General features: G+C 40.8%; 2 protein-coding genes across 7 annotated transcripts in view; both read left to right on the top strand.

Annotated features, from left to right (window-relative positions):
- The window catches only part of cacna2d4a (calcium channel, voltage-dependent, alpha 2/delta subunit 4a), a 79,349-nt gene extending 77,481 nt beyond the window's left edge, over positions 1-1,868 (top strand). For all 5 annotated transcript variants that reach the window (XM_076722159.1, XM_076722158.1, XM_076722157.1 and 2 more), the window contains one exon: positions 5-1,868. In XM_076722159.1, the coding sequence (XP_076578274.1) occupies positions 5-97 (93 nt within the window). In that variant the 3' untranslated portion in view covers positions 98-1,868. The remainder of the gene's footprint in view (positions 1-4) is intronic.
- A 616-nt stretch (positions 1,869-2,484) lies between these two features.
- cpsf6 (cleavage and polyadenylation specific factor 6) lies at positions 2,485-19,392 on the top strand. 2 transcript variants are annotated; one of them, XM_076722650.1, is made up of 11 exons: positions 2,496-2,593; positions 4,099-4,308; positions 4,531-4,634; positions 4,799-4,944; positions 5,234-5,407; positions 6,987-7,094; positions 8,167-8,665; positions 8,826-8,941; positions 9,053-9,206; positions 9,402-9,600; positions 16,384-17,061. In XM_076722650.1, the coding sequence occupies exons 1-10, from the start codon at positions 2,534-2,536 to the stop codon at positions 9,586-9,588; spliced, it is 1,758 nt and encodes a 585-aa protein (XP_076578765.1). In that variant the 5' UTR covers positions 2,496-2,533; the 3' UTR covers positions 9,589-9,600; positions 16,384-17,061. The 2 variants fall into 2 exon arrangements, with proteins under 2 accessions (XP_076578764.1, XP_076578765.1); XM_076722649.1 differs by lacking the exon at positions 6,987-7,094 and having other exon boundaries at positions 2,485-2,593; positions 16,384-19,392.
- Positions 19,393-19,925: the final 533 nt, after the last annotated feature.

The following is a 19,925-nucleotide window of genomic DNA, read 5'->3' as shown; positions in this document are numbered from 1 at the left end:
GCAGGAGAACGCCAATGACTGTGGAGGAGCTTCTGTTATATCCCTCTCTGCCTCTCTCTTCCTCACCTGTCTCTCCTTCTCGGCACTTGTCTCTTGATGATGGACAACTTGGCTGTTTCCCCCATTCTCACATAAAGGAGGAGTTTGGCATGAAGCAAGAGATGTGATTGGATACTGGACACCTCAAGTGGATTTTTTTTCTTTCTTAAAACGTACCTAATTCTGCACAATTTGCTCACAACGGCCACAAACCTCGTCTCTAATGACGGACCTTTGATGGTTTTTGTGCACCTATGGGTCGACTCCTGGAAATGATTACATCTGAGCTGAAAATTGCAAAGAAAGCAAGTTAATGGGCTGTTGTTGCCATGGATACTTTTCCATTAGTTACTTTCTCATACACCGCTTTGCATCTCAAAATGAAAAGGGACTAAAGAGATGCAGGTGGTAGCCATGACGTGCATTGATAAAAGGGGATTATGAGTCACAGGATGCATCATAAAAGTCCAGGGGAAAAAATGTGTCTCTCCACTGAAAGGAACATCGCGGACACACATGCATATTATATATGCAGCTGCAAGCATGCACATCTGGAATCCTTCATTATCCTGTATGCTTCATCTGCAGACTACATGAAACACTGTATGAGAGAAGGGAGAGAAGGGCTACAGATGTATGGTAAACATTGTTGTGTAACATCAGTGTTGCTGCTAGAATGTTTCACCAAGTTGTTTGCGATATTAGTTTCTCTGAATCTTCTACAAATCTCAAAGGATGATGGCTCGGCACCGAGAAAGTCATCGGAATGGAGTTATATAAAATTCACCTGAGCTTAAGAATATAAAGAGTTCCTTCAGGGTCTCCTTTTTGAGTTTTTACATGGATTACGTCCCAAAAAATGTTTGTTTCCGTGACACATCTTTTAAAAAAATGTCTGCCTTTCTGTCTCTCTCAGCTGTGTCTTTCTGTGTGTTTGTGCATACTGTATGTAACTATGTTTGTTCATTTGGTCGGCCATCTCTGCAGAAACTGGAAGGTTCACGGGGTGTAGATCTACAATCAGCATGGATAACGTAATAAAGTATCTCTAGATCATTTTTTTGAACAGGAAATGTAATTACATGGTGCATGGTTTACCCTGCAAAAGATGCAGTTGTACCAAAACATGAAATGTTCCTGGAATTTAAGCAAAAGGTCTGTTTTAAGATGGCGACGATGCATTTTCTGGAGTGTGTGGTGGTTGGATACTTCACTCAGGCCTCGAGGTCATGCAACTGCTACTTATGACTCGCCATAGATAGCAATGTAATTTTATAAATTCATGATAAAAACAAAGCAAAAAAAAAAAAAAATGTAAGTGCTCACTCTGGGAAACAAGGTTGTCATGTGGGAAAAAACATTCAGTTCTTATGATGTAAATCTAATTTTGGAAATGTCATATATGTAATTGCAATGTAAATTAACAGTGTAAATCTAACTGCATAGGGTATTTTTGTATTTGCTTGTGTTTCACATTTTGAACTTAAGCATTTCATTGTGAGTATCCCTCTAGCTTTTTCTGTGGTATTTCTGAATCACCTTACAAAGCATGTCTTTCAGTTGAGCTTACACTCTGAGGACAAAATTGCCTGAGCATTTGCCTGTTTATGTAATAGACTGATACATATTATGTGTGGCTGTTCATCATCGCAGTATCTTCTGTCTTGCTGAGATTATGAGTGATTTTATTCATCTGTCTCATTTTCGTTTTGTAATTTCCACGATAAGATATTCTGTGTGTTGTATGATTGACAAGTGTCCACATTGTATGTTGGTTGACTGAAGCCATGATTTGTACCAAGTAAATAAATTGTCCATCTGGTTTTGTACTGTTTGTTGTCACTGTGTGTTCTCTTTTGTTTGTCGGTGATTAATGTCAGTGCACATAGAAAGATACCAACAATAATACCAAGTTAAAGCAGTATCAGTCAGGAAATTCTATCAATACTCAAACATATTGAATCCACCTGGAATTTCATTGATAGTTAGTAAAAACTTTTGGTACACAGTGCTTGAAATTTGAAAACAACAAGAAGAACAAGGATATTTCAAAATAATTTCCCAATATTTTGATGGATAATTGTGACTGATTTTATGTCCCTGAACTGAAATTATAAATAACTATTCAGGATCAGGATTGTTTTATTATTATTTTATAAAACACGTGATCTATAATGACAAAAAATTTAGTCCATTTTGCTTTTAATTTGACATTATCCACTTTATCTTTCTGATATGACATCCACAGTAAAGGCCATGGATATCTCAGTGAAAGGAACAAAATACTTTAAAGGTCCACATTTAATTAAAAAATGGCCCTAGTCAAGGTTACAGCAATAAGAATTAAATGTACATGATTTATAGTTACGGTGTGCACAGGGTGTAGTTCGTAAGGTTGACCAGCAGGGGCGCCAGTTTCCGCGCCCTGGCTCATTGTTTGAGGTTCGCTGTTGCTCTACAGCGCCGAGCGGAGAGTGAGACGGGCCAGAGGAAAATGGCGGACGGTGTGGATCACATCGATATTTACGCCGACGTAGAGGAGGAATTTAGCCAGGTATTTAATACACATTCACCACACTTAAGATTAACCGTGCTATTTTGTGTATGTTTACGGAATCATTTGTTGTTATTATGGTCGAAGAGTGGCGTGGGCTGTTTGTCAAATGAGCTATGGCATAACGTTAGGGGCCCCGCTTCACCATGCTGCAAGCCTGCATCCCCATCTACAATTATGGGCTCGAAGTATTGCATTTGTGGTGTTGTCGACATTTAACACGGCGTATGCTGCACGTAGTAAATGACATGCAATGTGAAACTATAGATAGTTCATTTGTGTAAAGGCAATCGCATTCATTGCTCAGCGTTATCAGTTCCAGGCCTCGGCCTTACCGCCTGTGGCGGCAAGCAATCCAAACAAACCTAGCTATGTTAGCTAGCTAGCGTTAGCTGCTTCTGAAATAACGTTAAATGTGTTAAGTACGTTACGTTTCAAGGTATTTGCGCTATCAACGCCTACAAGCAAACTTAAAGGCGAAACGAAATTAAGCAATATGCCGTTAATTAGCGTAGTATGAACTGAAAACGCATTTGAGAGATATACGAGACATTGTTTTGCTTTTGGCTGTTAGCTTTGTTAGCATTTAAGTGTCTGCTGGGTAAATGTTGTTTTCTTCCTACGCACACGCCCCTCTGCTTTACAACCCGAAAAGGTAGTGTCAGTTTGAGATGCAACTAATTTATTGTTGTAGTTTCTGTAGTAACATTATCTCTAGCAGCACTAGAGATACAGCACTCAAATGCGTGTTAAAACTGGCCGTGCACTCTCGGGAAGCATTCAGCTGCTGCTCGTGCTTGGAGTCACGGAAGTTGTACAGCTGTTTTTGTCAGATAAATTCATTAAATCTGACGTCGGTACGGCTGAGAGTCACCGTTTAAGTAAAGTATATACGGCCAAAGTTTGCAAAAGCCTCACTGTGATCATTCAGAGATACAAAGAGATAATGTGGGACAGGAAAGGGGTCGATAAAACCTGGCACTGAGTCTGCTTATGGCCAGTTTATGCTGTCCTTGCATGATATATTTAATGAGTATGTCTGCAGACTCCCAATCTGCGGGCTGGAGTGTCAGCAATGCTATTAATGCATTTACACCACAACTGTTATTATCTCAATAACCTGTTTTGCCTGCATTCAGTTAACGTCAACTGCACATTATCTGCACTGCATCCTGTTAAATGCTGGAAAATATGACCTAAGTTTTCATGTGCCCCAGGCGCTTAAAAAAAATTGGGGTGTGTTGAGGGGTTATACTTAAGAGATTATGTTTACCCTGTATTAGGATAATCTGATGTGCGGATCACTGTTCAAAAACAAGCATTATACCACCTCTAATGGGTTTAAAGTCATGTAAAACACAATGTAAGCCTTTTTTGCGAATTGTTTGTCTACAATCTCTGCGCTATCAACACTGGATCTTTTTGACTTTTCACACCATTCGTTTTGTTGAGTCGAGTGTTGTGGAACTGCTCATGACATCACATGTTTGACTGAACTGTTACAGGAAGCCGACTACCCAGTCCACGAGCAGATCGATCTGTATGATGATGTAATATCCCCATCGGCCAACAATGGAGATGCTCCAGAAGACCGTGACTACCTGGATGCACTGCCTGCACCAGGTGGCACAGAGGGAGGGAAGAGTGCCCCACCCAATGTGGTGTATACCTACACAGGCAAAAGGATTGCCCTGTACATAGGAAACCTTACATGGGTGGGTATCAGATAATTCTGTTCAGGCCACTTAGATAAGTGGAGGAATGTATTGACATAAGCTCTTAAACTGCAGTTAATAAATAGTCGCAACATTTTTGTCAATGTTAACACTTTAAGACCATCCTGTTAGACCAACATATTTACCTGCAAGTTGTAAATCATTACATACTTAATAAACAATTTAGTGTAAATATTTTGATGATGCTGTCTTATCATGCAGTGGACGACAGACGAGGACCTGACAGAAGCCATCCGGTCGATAGGCATCACAGATGTGCTGGAGATCAAGTTCTTTGAAAACAGAGCCAACGGCCAGTCCAAAGGGTGAGCCCTTTATTATCTGCATGTTACATCATTGGAAGTAATGTTAAATCATTGACCCACAAAAGTGAAGGATGAACACAGGTCATGGAACGGACCTGACCAAACATATAGGAATCTTGAAAATGATTCTTGTCCCCCTGTATTTTGCTGCAATCATCTTACAGGTTTGCGCTGGTATGTGTGGGTTCAGAGGCATCATCCAGGAAACTAATGGAGCTGCTGTCGAAGAGGGAGCTCCATGGTCAGAATCCCATCGTCACACCATGCAACAAACAGTCCCTCAGCCAGTTTGAGATGCAATCACGCAAAAGTAAGTAGGACAAGTGGGTACTTGGTATCAGCATAGTTCAAAATGTGCTCAGCAGTAGTTGACTTGCATGTTTGTCGTCACGTCGGTTTTAAGAGGTTATCTCAAAGATGTTTGTAAATGTTCTGACACATCAGTTGGTCTACTGAAAATGGATACACGGACTTCACGTACAATCATATGCACACCCAAGTACACATCACACATACTGCTTCAGTTATTGATCCACACGTTTATTATTTATTGTGTATTAAATAGAACACTGAGTCACCGCTGTCTTGTCACTGCACAGGTACCCAGTCAGGCCAGATGTCAGGGGAAGGTAAAGCTGGTCCCCCTGGTGCAGGCCCTCGTGGAGGTTTCCCCATGGGCCGAGGCAGAGGCAGGTTCCCTGGACCACCTGGCCCTGGAGGAGACCGCTTCCCTGGTCCTGTTGGGCCTGGAGGGCCGCCACCACACTTCCCTGGTTAGTCTGGTAACAAGTGCCAGTAGGACAGGAGCAAAGTCACTCTCACTCGGTTGAAAGATGATTTTTAAAAAGAGTGAAGTCAGATGGATTGGTTAGGAAGTAGCCTAAATTAATTTGGGAACGGCCAACTTTTCAACCGTCTCCCTGCTGTCACGAAGACAACCAGATCACTTTACGGTTTCCTCAAAGCACACAACTTAAAAAACACAGGATACACCGCATTTGTTTCCAGTTTCCGTCAGGAAATGATCAGCACCTCTTTGGAAATAAGAGAGAAGAAAGAACATGTTCACTGAAGCGGTGACGTGAAATTGCCATCATTTTATTTGGAGTACAATCAGTTTGTGTATTGCTTTGCACAAGCAAGTAACAGCAGGTGTTGTTGGCATGCAGGAGTAGTTCATTCATTTAATTTATAATGGAGACATGAAAGCAGATAAAAATGGTGCCAGCTGGACTGGATCACCAGGCTTATAGGGAACCAGTATAAATGCTGATGGTGTCTGTATTCTATAGCCCTTATATTGTGTAGTCATTTACCTCATAATGATAATTTTTCTAACTGTAATTTTAAAGTGTATCAGTAACTATACTGGCTTACTTTACCTTGTTGAATGTTACATTGGTCTGAACAAGGTGAGTTCATGGCAGAAAAGATGGGGAAACAGCTGAATTCTGTTTCCAGTCTCATTGAAACAAACACTTTCCAGTCTCAGCAGTAGAAGCAAATTCAGGCATGGATGCATTGGGAATACATACACATCATAAATCACACAGTTGGCTGACCACATCTATGAGTATGGATCAGGTTACTGGGAATCTACTGGTGGTGGTGGTTGTGCCCTGTCACCTGTTGGGATTTATGGGTCAGTGGATTCCTGATTTAGACCCGGTTTTGTTAAAATATGCCTTCATATTTTGTCTTTTATGTTTGAGTTTTCAGGCTTTTGTCATTTTAAGAGCAGTGCAACAGACTGAAATAAACTTCACAGTGTGACAAGTGCCCTGAAAACTTACAGTGACATTAATTCTGCTTTCTGTCTGGCGGTGCTGCTCTGTTAGCACAGTCCAGGCTTTGCTAGTACTCACACCTGCATGGAACCAAGGCTAGTCTGTTGTAGCGTGTGTTTCTTGCGAGGGAGCTTTCACCCATTAAATCTCCTCTGGCAGGGATGTGTCTTTGCATGTCTCCCTCCCCATCTGGTTTGTTCTTCCTTTGTCCCTCCTCACCTCCAGTCGAACAAATAATCCTTCCCTGGCTGCAATTTTCTGCTCACTGAAATTTCCAACACCATTCCTCGACAAGCAGTTTGCTCAAAGCTCTTCTTGGCCAGCTACCAACCTTAAACTCCTTGCAGATCTTGGATTGGCCACCTCACACACATAGTAGGAGAGAATGGAGTTGCCAGCTTTTCTCTTCCATTTTTGCGTCTTTTCCCCCTCCATCCCACCTTTTTCACATCTCTTTCGCTTAGTGGCTGGTGCCCCGTGCTGCTGGGCTGTGACAGGCCTTTAGACAGTAGAGGGAAGTTTCTGAAGGGAAGAGTTGTGATTGGTTTGCTTTCTTCCCCATTAGGCTCGGGGATGAGACCAGATGTGATTAGGCACCAAGATGGCCCTCTGATGGATATGAGTTTCAATCCCTTCCCGCCGGGGGGCAGGAACGGGAGCTGGCGTGGCAGAGGTGAAACACCTCGATTGATTTGATCGATCGCCTTTTTTATCCTAACCCTCAGCTGTTTATTGGTAGGAGTTAAGCCACTGAAACAGTTGCGTTGACTGTCCCATAAACAGCAGAGTTTCTCACCAAACTCTCTGAATCCCTGAATAAACAGTTTCCATCAAGTGCTGTTGACCCCACACATGGTTGGAGTGATATTTTAACATGTTCCCACCAAAACATTCCCCCAAAACAGTCCCAGAGACTGAAGAGGCACGAGCATTTCGCAAATTTTTTGAAGACCATCCTGCATTCTTCCTACTCCACATTCATACTGCCTAAAGAAAATGAAACTTTTCACACGTGTATTACATCCATTCAGAAAACGCACAGTACTCCTGTGACCTATTTGGATCCTCAATCCTTCACGGATGTGTAACAGCTCAATGTCGAGAAAACACTTCCCTGTAAATGGTTTATATAAAATTTTGTTGTGCAGTCACGTGAGGAATTTAAACAAAATATTCCCAACAACAAAGCCTTGCAGTCCCAATTTGAATGACATCTCAGGAGTGGCCCTTGCATGGAATAATCTATGTGCTAACTGCAGTAATTTAAAGCAGTGCATCTTCCAACCTTACATGCAGGGCCTCTGGTGAAAAAATCAACTGCTTGAATCAGTGCTGTGAGTGTATCATCATCTGTTCTGTTGTCTTCTGATTTCATTTGCGATTTATTTTGTGGCCTTCTGACATTCGTTGTTTCCTGTAGCCATGGCTTCCTCTTCTTTATCTGTCTGTGTCATTGTCCCTGCTTCAAATTTCCTTAATAAGTACCTACAGGGCATCTACATTTTAAGGAAAACATGGAAAACACAAGCCACTGCAGGATGTTAAAATCAGAGCTTGATCAGTAAATTGGTCGATCCAGTTTGCGTTTTTTATGTTTCAAACCAGCCCAGGTCTCATCATTTCACCGGCATCCTCAGAAATGTGGGAGAGCTCCACCTGCTGTAACATAGAAAAGAGATGAAGAGTTCACTTGATCTTACTCTGTCTCATGCGCTTCTATTTTGTCACCTCTGCTCTTTTTATAGGAGGGATGCAGGGTCCCCCACGCCCCCCTCCCGGTCCGCCTGGTCCCCCCGGCCCTCCAGGACCTCCACCTCCTGGCCAGGGCCTCCCCCCTCCCCTCGCTGGTCCTCCAAATCGTGGCGACAGGCCTCCTCCCCCTGTTCTCTTCCCTGGTCAGTTCGGCCAGCCTCCAATGGGACCCCTGCCCCCAGGCCCCCCTCCTCCGGGTTACGGCCCTCCCCCTGGTCCCCCACCTCCCCAGCAGGGCCCACCACCCCCAGGACCCTTCCCTCCTCGGCCCCCAGGTCCCATTGGGCCCCCCATGGCTTTGGCGCCACCTCCACACATGCCAGGTCCCCCTCCGGGTGGACCACCACCAGCACCCCATGTCAACCCTGCATTCTTCCCCCCACCTGGCAACAACAACATGCCCCCCAACGACAGCCGAGGGCCCCCTGGACCAAACGACCCATACGGACGCCCGCCACCATATGAGAGAGGGGACTACGGTCCTGGAGGCCGGTAAGAATGAGTCATGGAGGTGGAACAAAGAACCAGTACAGCAGTTTATATAATATTCTCTCACAACACTGTATCAGTACAGGTGTTTCTCTTTTTATCAATTTATTATGTGCAAGAATCATGAACTCACCATGACGACTGTGTTTGTGGGTATTTGTAGGGAGATGGAGGCGTCCCGGACGCCTCTGAGCGAGGCGGAGTTTGAGGAGATCATGAACAGGAACAGAGCCATCTCCTCGAGCGCCATATCTAGAGCAGTGTCTGACGCCAGTGCAGGTAACACACATAGTAATACAGGATGCGTACTGTACAAGTACTAACTTCTTTTGGGTGTGATCAGAAGACAAAAACTGGGTGCCAATTAAAGCAACCTTGTGTTCTCTTTAGCTGACTATGGCAGTGCTATAGAGACCTTGGTGACAGCCATCAGTCTGATTAAGCAGTCCAAAGTGTCAGCAGACGACCGCTGTAAGGTCCTCATCAGCTCCCTGCAGGACTGTCTCCACGGCATTGAGTCAAAGAGCTATGGTTCAGCCTCCAGGTAAGACGTAATTTAGTGAAGTAGCCATTAAATGTGGCCATTTACTGGCTATGCTAAAAAGATATCTGAGACATTAATGTCATTGTGATCTTATTCAATAATTTCTTCCAAATGGGAACTGGCCCCAGAGGATGTATATTTGAGACCGTGACACCCTGATACACAGTCCAATGATATTTCTCTATGCTGTGCCAGGCGAGAGCGTTCCAGGGAACGAGACCACAGCCGCTCCAGAGAAAAGAGCAGACGCCACAAGTCCCGCAGTCGTGACCGGCATGAGGACTATTACCGAGAACGCAGCCGGGAGCGGGACCGCCATCGCGAGAGGGACCGCGACCGAGACCGTGAGCGAGAGAGGGAGAGGGAGTACCGGCACCGCTAAACGACATAGGAGGTGAGTCCAACTGACCCCATTTTAATTAGCTTCTGTCATAAGCTCTGTTCTGTCTTCTCCATCACTACATTTGTCTTAAACCTGGACTGAGCCTGTCCAGTTCTGGCTCAAATAACCTAAATCACATGGCAGAGGAAGAAAACACCTGTGCTGAGTTTCAAAAAGTCTGCTTTGGTTGCTCACCTCCCCTCTTCTTCTTTAGGTTAATACTTAAGTTTGGCTCAGATTTTAATGCTAACGACAACTGGGGCTAAAGTTTAAAAGCTGAGGGAAGTTAACAGTATAGAATGACCTAAATGTTCATTTACATGAACAATTGAGGAAGGAGGGGTGAGGTAAGCAAGGAAAAGGCTTTTAAAACTCAGTCCGCTGGTTTCAGGTAGGTGTAAGGTAAGTTTAAGTTCTTGAAAAATTCGTCATTAGTGATGACAGTCATGTTATTGTGTATTTGGTCTTGATACACACTTAATGTATTCACCGTGCTGCGTTACACAGAGGGTTGTGTCTGTGCTGTGGTTCTCCCCAAATCAAAATACACTGATAGTTACTGGAAATGGACTTTGTGGATGCATTGTTACTTTTTGGTCTACATGCCTCTGAGGCTGGTAATTTACAAAAAACAGACCTTTTGTATTCTGCCAGACAAATTTCAGAACAAAATACAGAACGGAAACAGTACCGACCTGCTGCTTATACAGAGGCTTTGCAGACTAGAGCTGGGTACTGTGCAAAAAAGTTCAGTACTGATACCTTTACTTCAATACTGATTCCTGAATGGTACCTTTTTCGATACCAATTATATAAAATCCATTTCAGCAAAAAGAAAAATATATCACTCCTCACCTGGGCGCAGCTGGAAACCTTTTCACTGTGCACACTTGGTTTCTTCACTGAACTGAAGAAACTGATGAAATATCTGCACAGTATTGGACTATATAAAAAAAAAATAACATTTCTCGCCTGTAATCTGTCAATCTGTAAACACTGTGTTTGCCGTCTGCAACGCTCTCCGCCATGGCGCCGGCTTATCCATCCCCGTGGTGGTCAGGAGAGGATTTGACGAACAGATACAAGTTAGCTGCAATGGCTAGCTAACAGGCAGCACGCAGTTTAGTTATCTGTGCAGACAAACAAACACACATAAAAGCACTCTCTAAGTCCGTAATGGAATGTTTTTCCTGCGCGCACCTACAACAGGTAATGTGACAGACAGATTTACTCCTTAGCTATTGAAGCAATGTGTTCAGTGCCATAGAGGTATCAAAACTGAGTACCCAGCTCTTCTGTAAATAAACCTGTTTGGCTCATAAAATTCTGGTTTAACCAGCTGCTATGGCCAGTGGACCAAAAACAGTTGGGAATTTTTCTGGCGTGAATATAAAGGTTCAACACCGCTATTTCCTGATGTGTGAGTTTCAGCTAATCGAAGTGAATTGTGACTACTGACGGTTTGTCAGTGTGCTTGTAATAATAGTTCCTTGACTGATTGGCTTCACTGGTCTGAGATGTCAAAGTATTGCTCAATAATTTTTACAGTACTTAGTACAGTACAGTAGCATTTTGTGTGGTCTGTTTGTTCAGATTGGTTTGTATTTTTAGAAAAAAAAAATGTTCAACTTGTCAACAGTAGGCCAATCTACACTTTGTTAAATGTTGGATTCACAGTAATGTTGTAAACATATTACCATTTCAATTTAAAAGTTGAATATATGTCATGTTATGATTACGAGAAGGTGAAAATTTCAATCAGAAAGTGTCTTTGATGATTTTTGGACACAAAACTCATACGATGTGATTGTGCCATATTTGCATGTCAGTAATGCTGCCTGACATTTTACTTTTTATGAAACTGAATGTTTTGCAGCCTAGCGTTGCTCATGTTTGAACCATTGTACCTCACTTTAAGATGTTGAGGTGAAATGAAAAAAATGAAAAAATACACCTTTTGATAACATGTTCTGGCAAAATAGATGTTAGCATTATGTGGAAATGTTGATGCCCCTCGTACACATGAAGTCACATCATTTAATAGGGAAAGAAAGGCCTTGATTGATCAGTGGCTTTTGAAGTATTTGTAATTACCATAATCACCAGGCCAGCATTTAATTTCTTTTTATTATTGTTTTTTTTTTTTGATTGAGTCAAGGAAATCTGAAGGAAATCATATTATATAATGACGATAATATTCAGTATATTGCAAAATGTATGCAGTAAATGAATAATTTTAATTATGTCAATCCAGTAAATGTCATGATTATATGGTAATTGTTATTTGACGTTGATGCACAGCAGATATTTTAATATTTGGTTTTTGTGTGCCTCTTGCATGTACACTGAAATGATAACACGTTTAGGCTGCAGTGTTGATTTTTTTTTTTAAATGCTGAGTCATCCTAGGTTGGCGATCATGCAAGAATTTTTGAGCATTTTGGCTGATAGCATTATGTGTTTTCTGGCTTTTTGGATGGTCAGTCATGCTATGGATGAATAGTAGATGAATTTATCTAAAACTACTTGACACTAGCTTGTACACAACTAATATCCACATTATCAATGGTGTGTTGTCTGAATTATATAAGGTAAATATTGTTTAGGCTCATTTTCTGAGACTCGCAGGTGTTTTTCATGGATTCTCGGTTTTAGGGTTTCACAAATCATTTTGTAATCTTTGTGGGAAGATGCTCTGTTCCGTTGCGCCACTTGCATGTTGAACAACATGATACCTTTTGTAAAGTATTGGAACTGCAGTTAAAATATCTGGTTTGAGCGACATTGTGTCGTTCTGATGTCCTTTACTGCCAAAGCACTAAGATGTCCCAGGTGTTGTGAATACACCGTTCCTTTAGAGCAGAGTCTAACGAGTTATCTGTAGCCTTCAGCATCTCTGTACAGTTTTGCATCACCCCAAATAATATATCTCACAGTTTTAAATGAGCGTTCTGACATTAATTTGATTCACTCTTTAAGGGTTGCAGCGGTATAGCAGTTTCACGGTATACTGTGGTTGAAAATTGACAGTTAAAGAAATATTGCGTACTACCATATTTGTTTATTTACCGTACGTTTTGCATTATACAGTATGTTTTTCAAAGAAATATTGCGTTCTGCCATATGTTTTCTATTCTACTCTAGAAGTCTTGCCTTCTGCCGTACATGCCTTAAAAATATTCTGTTTAACCGTTGCAACCGTAACTCCTCTCATGGTGTCTTAATTTAGTTGCACTGGCAGAGCCGGAAAAGTGCTTGATACATTAGACATATTATTCATGTAAGCGCTGCTTCGTAAGTGCCTCCATCTCTCTCTCGCTGAGAAATATTAAGTGGGGTGGTTTCGCTGGTGGAGATGCTGAATTCTGAAAGCAGACAAACCTATTACTGAACAGAATGTATCCTAGTAAGTGTCTCAGTCATCTGTCATGTGATATACTTAGTGTAGAGTTGTGCTACTTCTGTTCCACCCAACTGTCCAATCACAAAAGCTTTTACTGAAAACTAAGATCATTTGTGTCCACTGGGAACCTCTTTACAAAACTTTGTCAAAGTACATTTTTCAAGTTTCCTTTCACTTGTTGAACACAATTTGCACATTCAGCAGCTCAATGTTAAGACTTAAAGTGTCTTTTTTTTAATGAGCGCTGCATTTCAATAGCATTGCCACACTGCAGTTTCCTCAAACACACATTATCTCCTCCCCAGAGATCCCCAGTGGGCACAAGGCCTGGTCACTTCTGGTAATATGTAGATGCCAAAAATGCAGTTGTTGAGTATATTTTCACCCAAAATGTTTCTTACAGTATAAATGACATGACTAAAGATCAAAATCCGCCTTTACACTCAGCCTTTAGCGCATGGTAATCAGGAGAAAACAGACTACATTTACATGCACACTAAGTTTCCACTATTATTCTGAACACGACAATATTCCCAGTTTGATACAGGTCATGGAAACGGCAATTTAGGCAACATTTTCTGATTAAAACAGAGGGAGAAATACACCTACTTTTAAAGTTATCAACCAGTTTTTGGTCGTATCACAATGCTTACCTTTTCAAGAACGTGGTTGAAAAAGCATCATCAGCTGTGCACCTGCATGTAAACAGGATTATTAGTAACATTAATTTTCATTAGCCATGAAAACAGCTTGGTAGGAATATTGTCTTTTTCTGAATAAGGGCAAAACCAGAATATATTGTACATGTAAATGTAGTCACTGAAAATTCAGTATATTGCTTTTATTTTTGACAGTAGTTTGGCTATTTGTTGTGTCCACAGATACTCTTTAACACTGTTTTATCTGTTCATATTGCCATGGGGGAATGTGCACTGTTTGTACCAGGCTGAAGTGACATTTTTATGCCACCTCCTCAGTCTGTCTGAAGGTGTATGTGTGTTGGGGATCACAGCCCTGATGTCCTTTACAAACACACACACTGTTTGCTCGTTTTAAACCAGGGTCAAACAGTTACAGGTCAGTAATTACATGCCCATTTAAACCACAGGGAGGAAATAGATGATGGCCTAAGGGAAAGGTATGAAATAAGACAATTACAATTTTGACTTAATTTTGCTCTGCAAAAGAGACTGAATACAGTTGTAAGTCTTTAATTTTTTTTTTTAGTTCCCAGGTTATTATAGTCAGCAAATCAGCTAGTTGTCACCATGAGTGTAAATCTTACTCTCTTTCTGCGCTGCAGTCCTTTCTGAAGACATGATGATTAATGACAAGGTGATAGCCACAGGGCTGCCACAATGTCCAAATGTAATGTGTAAAAAACTACATTTTAAAATGGTAAGTATCATCTCAGAGGGCTTTGTTGCAGCTGAACAAGTCAGGGGTCTGGGAGGATTTCATGGACTGCTTGACCCTGGTTTGACTCATACATGGCATATTTCATTATAATATGGCAAGTTTGATATATGGATATAATTTGACCATTGACAAAAGTTCAGTCATGCCCATTCCCACTTGTATTGGTGTCAAAGTCCCTTTAAATAGTAGTGTGACAGGGGGTGCCATTTGACCACTGTGTTGTGTGAAATACTGTTACTGTCAGCTGAACTGTATTTATCTGTAGCCATTCACCATGTAAAAACTATTCCTTTCTGCGGCATTGGCAGTAGAATATGGAGTTTCAGTATACATTTGACTTTTTTGAACCATGTAAATCATCTGTTTCTCATATGACATGCCTGTCAGTCAGGCCTTTGTGGTGCAGATACCAGTTCTAACTCGCCCTGTAAAGCAAAACCTCGTGCCGTCAAGGCTTAATAACGTCTCTGTTGAGAGGTTCTCGACCATTGTTGACAGTCTAATTGACCATTGCTGCCTCCATTTATAATTATGACATTACCTCTCCAGTTTCCTGTACCTTGCATGCTGGACTTTGTCTTTTTCAATTCTAAGTATAAAATACTGCAGCTTATTTACTGGCATGATGCTTATTAGACCATAAAGAGGTCTACTCAATCAGTTTTTTCCTGTTACATGTTTAAAAAAAAAAAAAGAAGGAAAACAATCACTGGCAGTTGTGGTAAATTATCACCTGTTATTATCACAAGTCAGATTCGTGCCTTTCTCTTCGTACTTTTGTGTTTTGACATACGGCTCTTTTTTTTGTCCTTTCTGTGTCTTCTACTCCTCTATTGGTCAATTTCCTGAAAAACTGTCGCTGCCAGTCATACACAGTGTGTGACTTCTGTGCCGTGTGTCACTTAGACCTTAGTTCTGTATCTACCAGTAACAGTTGGTTGTAAGGAAAAATATTACATGACAAACATAGGGTCCATTTTTCAATGGTTGCAATAATTAGTGAAAAACATGCTTTTGTTTTTTTTGTCTGTTTTTTAAGATAAAATAACCAATGACCCATATCTTCAGTAACAACAGCCTTAGAAGTTTTTAAGCTGATATTTAAAAGATCTCAGAAAGAGGAGAAGGCAAGTCTTTAGCTGTTGATTGGACAGTTGCATTCTAATAGTTTGCACTCCTCACGTTGATAGCTTAGCTTGTATTGTCATGTTATAGATGCTACATACAGAGCAGAACACATCCTGTTAGGCCAGGTGACACTGTGTGACTTCAGGCTCAGTTCGGCTGTCCACAGTTAGAGGACGAGTGTAGTTCAGCCCAGCAAAGCTTTGCCTTTGAGATTTTATCTACATTTTCCCTCGTGTCATCCCTGAATTTGACAATTATGTAACAAAAATGTCCAATTTCACTGTCCTGAGTCTTTGAATATACATTTTCTATATGGATGTCAATTCTTGTCTGTCAAAAGAGCTACATGTAACGTGCCAGCATTTATATGTGAATTTACTTCACAAGCCCTTTCAAGCGTAATAACTGATGATAACTTGCATCTAGGCATCGACTTGACTGAATATTGTTATGTTTCCTGATGTGTGTACCTACTGATAGATTTCAAACTTGCTTCCTGGATTTTTCCTGTTAAAGTTTGCATGTTTCACTGTGTCTGTGCCGGGGCTGGAGGCAATACGCAGTCAACTGAGCGTTCAGAGAAACAAACGAGTCAGCGTCCTGATAGAGAATACGCCTCGTTTTCAGAGACCTTTGAATCCTCCTCACCACACACCCCTTGTCCATAATGTTCCGTAAGTGGGCTGAACTCCCAGCCGTGTGGCTCAAAGTGATGGTGAATTGACCCCAGCCCCGGTGTGCGCCATGTGTGTGTAGTCTAGAGGTTTAATGGTGAGGGAGGGGGAAGTGTTCACTGTTGGGCTGCCTCGAAACCAAACTCCACCCTTCGTTTTGACACCTTTCAGCTAACGAGGATCAAGGATGGATGGAAGGAAAGAGAGGACGAATTTCAGTGCGCCACCACCTCCCCACCCTGCATGACCGGACAGGATTACAACCACCACCTATTCCTCCACCCCTCCATCTCTCCTCTCCTCTCCGTCTCCACCCATCCTTCTCTCTGTCTTTTCATCTTGTCTGCCTGACTAAGAGCAGTGGATGGAAGACCCTGACCTGTGTAAGGCTATGTTATCTAAACATCTATACTTGTGGTAACTAAAGATGACAGAAAAGAAACTTTCCAAACAGCTCTTTTATTTTTATGATGTTTTATTTGACATGAAGATGACTACGTGTGATGCTTTTTTTTGCAAAGAAACAATAAAGTAGCCCACACAATCCCCGACTAGAAGACACAAATGTTACATCCTATTTTTTATTTTTCCTTGGCTCACTGTACTGTGTACATTCAGTTTAGAGATCTGTTTTTATAGGGTGCATATTTGATGTTTTCTCCCCACCCACCCCTCCCTCTCATTCTCATTTATTCTTTTCATGGTTAGTATGTTTGTAAATGTCTTTCTGCTTTTGATTAAAAACTAGATGGTGTTGTAATAAAAAATGTTTACTGAGGTACTCGATGCATTTGGTGAATTCCTCTACATGTTTGGCTCATTTATATTAAATGTGTATTTTGGATTGCAGCTGTTTTCCATAATGGATTTGTCTCCATTTAGATGATATTTTTAGCTGTAGTAGCAAGCGGCTTTATGTTTTAGAAACTAGAACCCTGTTAGTCCCTTTTTTTGTTTGTTTTTTTGTGTTATTTTATGATTCAAATGGATGAAACCTTTACAAGGTAAGACAAATTCAGTGAATGTACTTTTTTTGCAATGTGCATAGATGAGTGGATGGGAGGATCTGTAGTCCTTGAACAAGGTGAAGCTCTGTGGATAACACACACCGTGCACCAAAAATACACAGAACTGTTCATGAAGTGGTTTCTGTTTGTTGTATGTAACCACTTAATATCCTTTACCGAGAACATTTCCAATCCCAGTGGTTTTAGAAGTCTTTGTTCTGTTAATGTGAAACATATTCACTCTTAGATTCACTAATCCAGGTGAATTCAAGCAGCCGTTAAAGTGACACTTTCGGTGGATTTGGTCGTTCTTCAAATATCAATTAATCCCACGTGTTGAAAATTTGCCCTTTTGAAGTGACACTTTGTTGCTCCTGTGTTTCACATCTGTTTCTGTATGTTCATTGTTCACACATTACCCTGACACACCATAGATGAGCTTTGGAACACATCAGGAACAAATTGTTAAATATGGAATGTGCACCATAACGCTAACTTTGTAATTATGCAATGCCATGCATCTTTCCTCTTTTATTCCACCACCCGTCATGTCCATGTCTTGCATTTTGTTGAAATAGACTGTCATTGTCTACACTTTGTGATACAGAGGTTTTTTAAGATGATCAGTTCGACGAATGAGCTTTGAGTTACATGTATGTTTTTACTCTCCAGTTAACAAAGAATATTAGGTCTAGATGTCCTAATATGGATTGGATCATAAGGCCAGACCAGTTATTGAATTTCAGTAAATCAAATAAAAAGAAGTGAAAGAACAGTGTTTCATCAGGAAGTGTCATATTGCTGTTTGGTCCGTTTGTACTCCAAAACAAAGGAGTATAAATGAATGAGGTTTTAAGACGAATATTTATCTCTGTGTGATGCAACAAAATACAAAATCACTGAAAAAAGCAGACGTGAATGGATTAACAAACAGCTGTCCACGTTGCCTCCCTGTGTTGTTTGACTCTAACAATCCTCTTTTGTGTTGACTTTTTATTTATTTCAGATTGATTTACTTGTCACGGTGATTGTTCTTTTGCTTTCTATATTTTAAATCGGTCATGTCAGTTCAAATCCATGACCACCTCCTGAAACGTTGCGTCTCCAAAGGTTTTTGATGATTGTTAAAAATGTGGACCTTCACCTCAATGTGGTCATTGTCATGGCTCCAGGAATCACTGAAATCTGATGAAAAGATGTTCATCACACTGTAACAGCATCCAAACATTTTTAAAACCCTTGTGCGGGGTGCTCTTTAAATTGTCTTCTTTTTCTATCAGTATACTTTAAAAAAGTGTTTTATATTCACAAATGTTTAATCTCTTTGCTCCTATAACCCTGTAAACTCTTGTCAGAGAGCAATGAGACGAATTGTAAATTGGGTTTTGGTACATTTCCCACTTTCAGAGGAAAAAGCTCTTCCCTAAAAAAATGCTGATGTGATTTAAAGCCCCTACACAGCCACTTATTTTGCCTGACTGGACCTCTTCTCAGGACAGTGTTAAGTGTGTCACTTTGCAGTTGCATTGTGCTAATTTCTCTCCACAGCGCTGAAGGTAAGTGTTCACAGATCTACACCACAGAAGAAGAAGCAGTCCAGACTCTGCTGCATGAAGCCAGACCAACACATTGTCCCACACAAGAGGTTGGAAAGTATCTTTTTTTGTGTGTTTCCAGTATTTGACTTATATATTGTAATGGTAGAATAATTTTCACCAGTCACTAAAATGCACCTGCTTTTTTTATTGTCTGTAACAGATAATAGAAAATACTTAGAAATGAAGCAGCAACCCCAAACTTAGCCTCCCCAAAGGTGTAAGATGACAGACACACCCACAGATCACTGGTCATTAGCAGTTTAGATTTCTTGTTTAAATGTAATTGAAGATATCTCTGCAGACCTACCCAGTTAAAAGCAGAACTTATCAAGGCTGCACGGTTTGTACAAAAAGTTGAGTTTTAGAGTAAAATATTAACTCGATCTGCTATGATCTATTACTCATGTGACTTATTATGAATGGGGTGAATTTAGTTTTCTTTCCAATAGAAACTGTTCATATCCTGTACTGCTGCCAACAGTGTCTTATTCTTGTTACACATTTCCTGTCAGAGAAAGACACGAAAGCCAGAATAATCAAATGGTCATTTGTCCAATAAACTATTTCTAAATTCAGTTTGGTTTTGTGGCTTTTTTTTTTTGTGCACAGTGCATGTACTCTGTCCAAAGTGGACATCAGGTAGGAATGGACATTCTCAAATACAGCAAACTGTAAATGATTAGTGGTGAATTATTGTAGGTCCACAAGTTGTCAAGTTATTTAAGTGGGAAACTTTAAGAAAAAATATTATCAAAAGTCGGTAGTGTTTAGGTGTATAAATAAATGATCAAAGACATGAGATGTTTGGATGTGTGACGAGCAATACAGCTGGTACGAAAGTTAAAATATCATGCCAAGTCCTGTAATGAGACGCTGAAGTGAAATCTTATACCCAGTGTGGAAGAATGAGTAACATCTGATTGACGGTCATCATCTGCAATTTCCTTAAATATCTGTAAACACCTGAATTGAAATAACGGTGTTTACTCGCTTTGTTGCTCATCATAAAGACGTTATCAGCATTCAGTGTGTGACGAATAGTTTGCACTGATGATAAATAGACGGTCATCTGACGTTTGCGAATATAGTTTAACTACATACCCATAAA

Source organism: Chaetodon auriga, chromosome 22, assembly GCF_051107435.1.
Source record: "Chaetodon auriga isolate fChaAug3 chromosome 22, fChaAug3.hap1, whole genome shotgun sequence".
NCBI lineage: Eukaryota > Metazoa > Chordata > Actinopteri > Chaetodontiformes > Chaetodontidae > Chaetodon > Chaetodon auriga.
The sequence above is the reverse complement of the archived record's forward strand: the minus strand, read 5'-3'. Positions and strand labels throughout refer to the sequence as shown.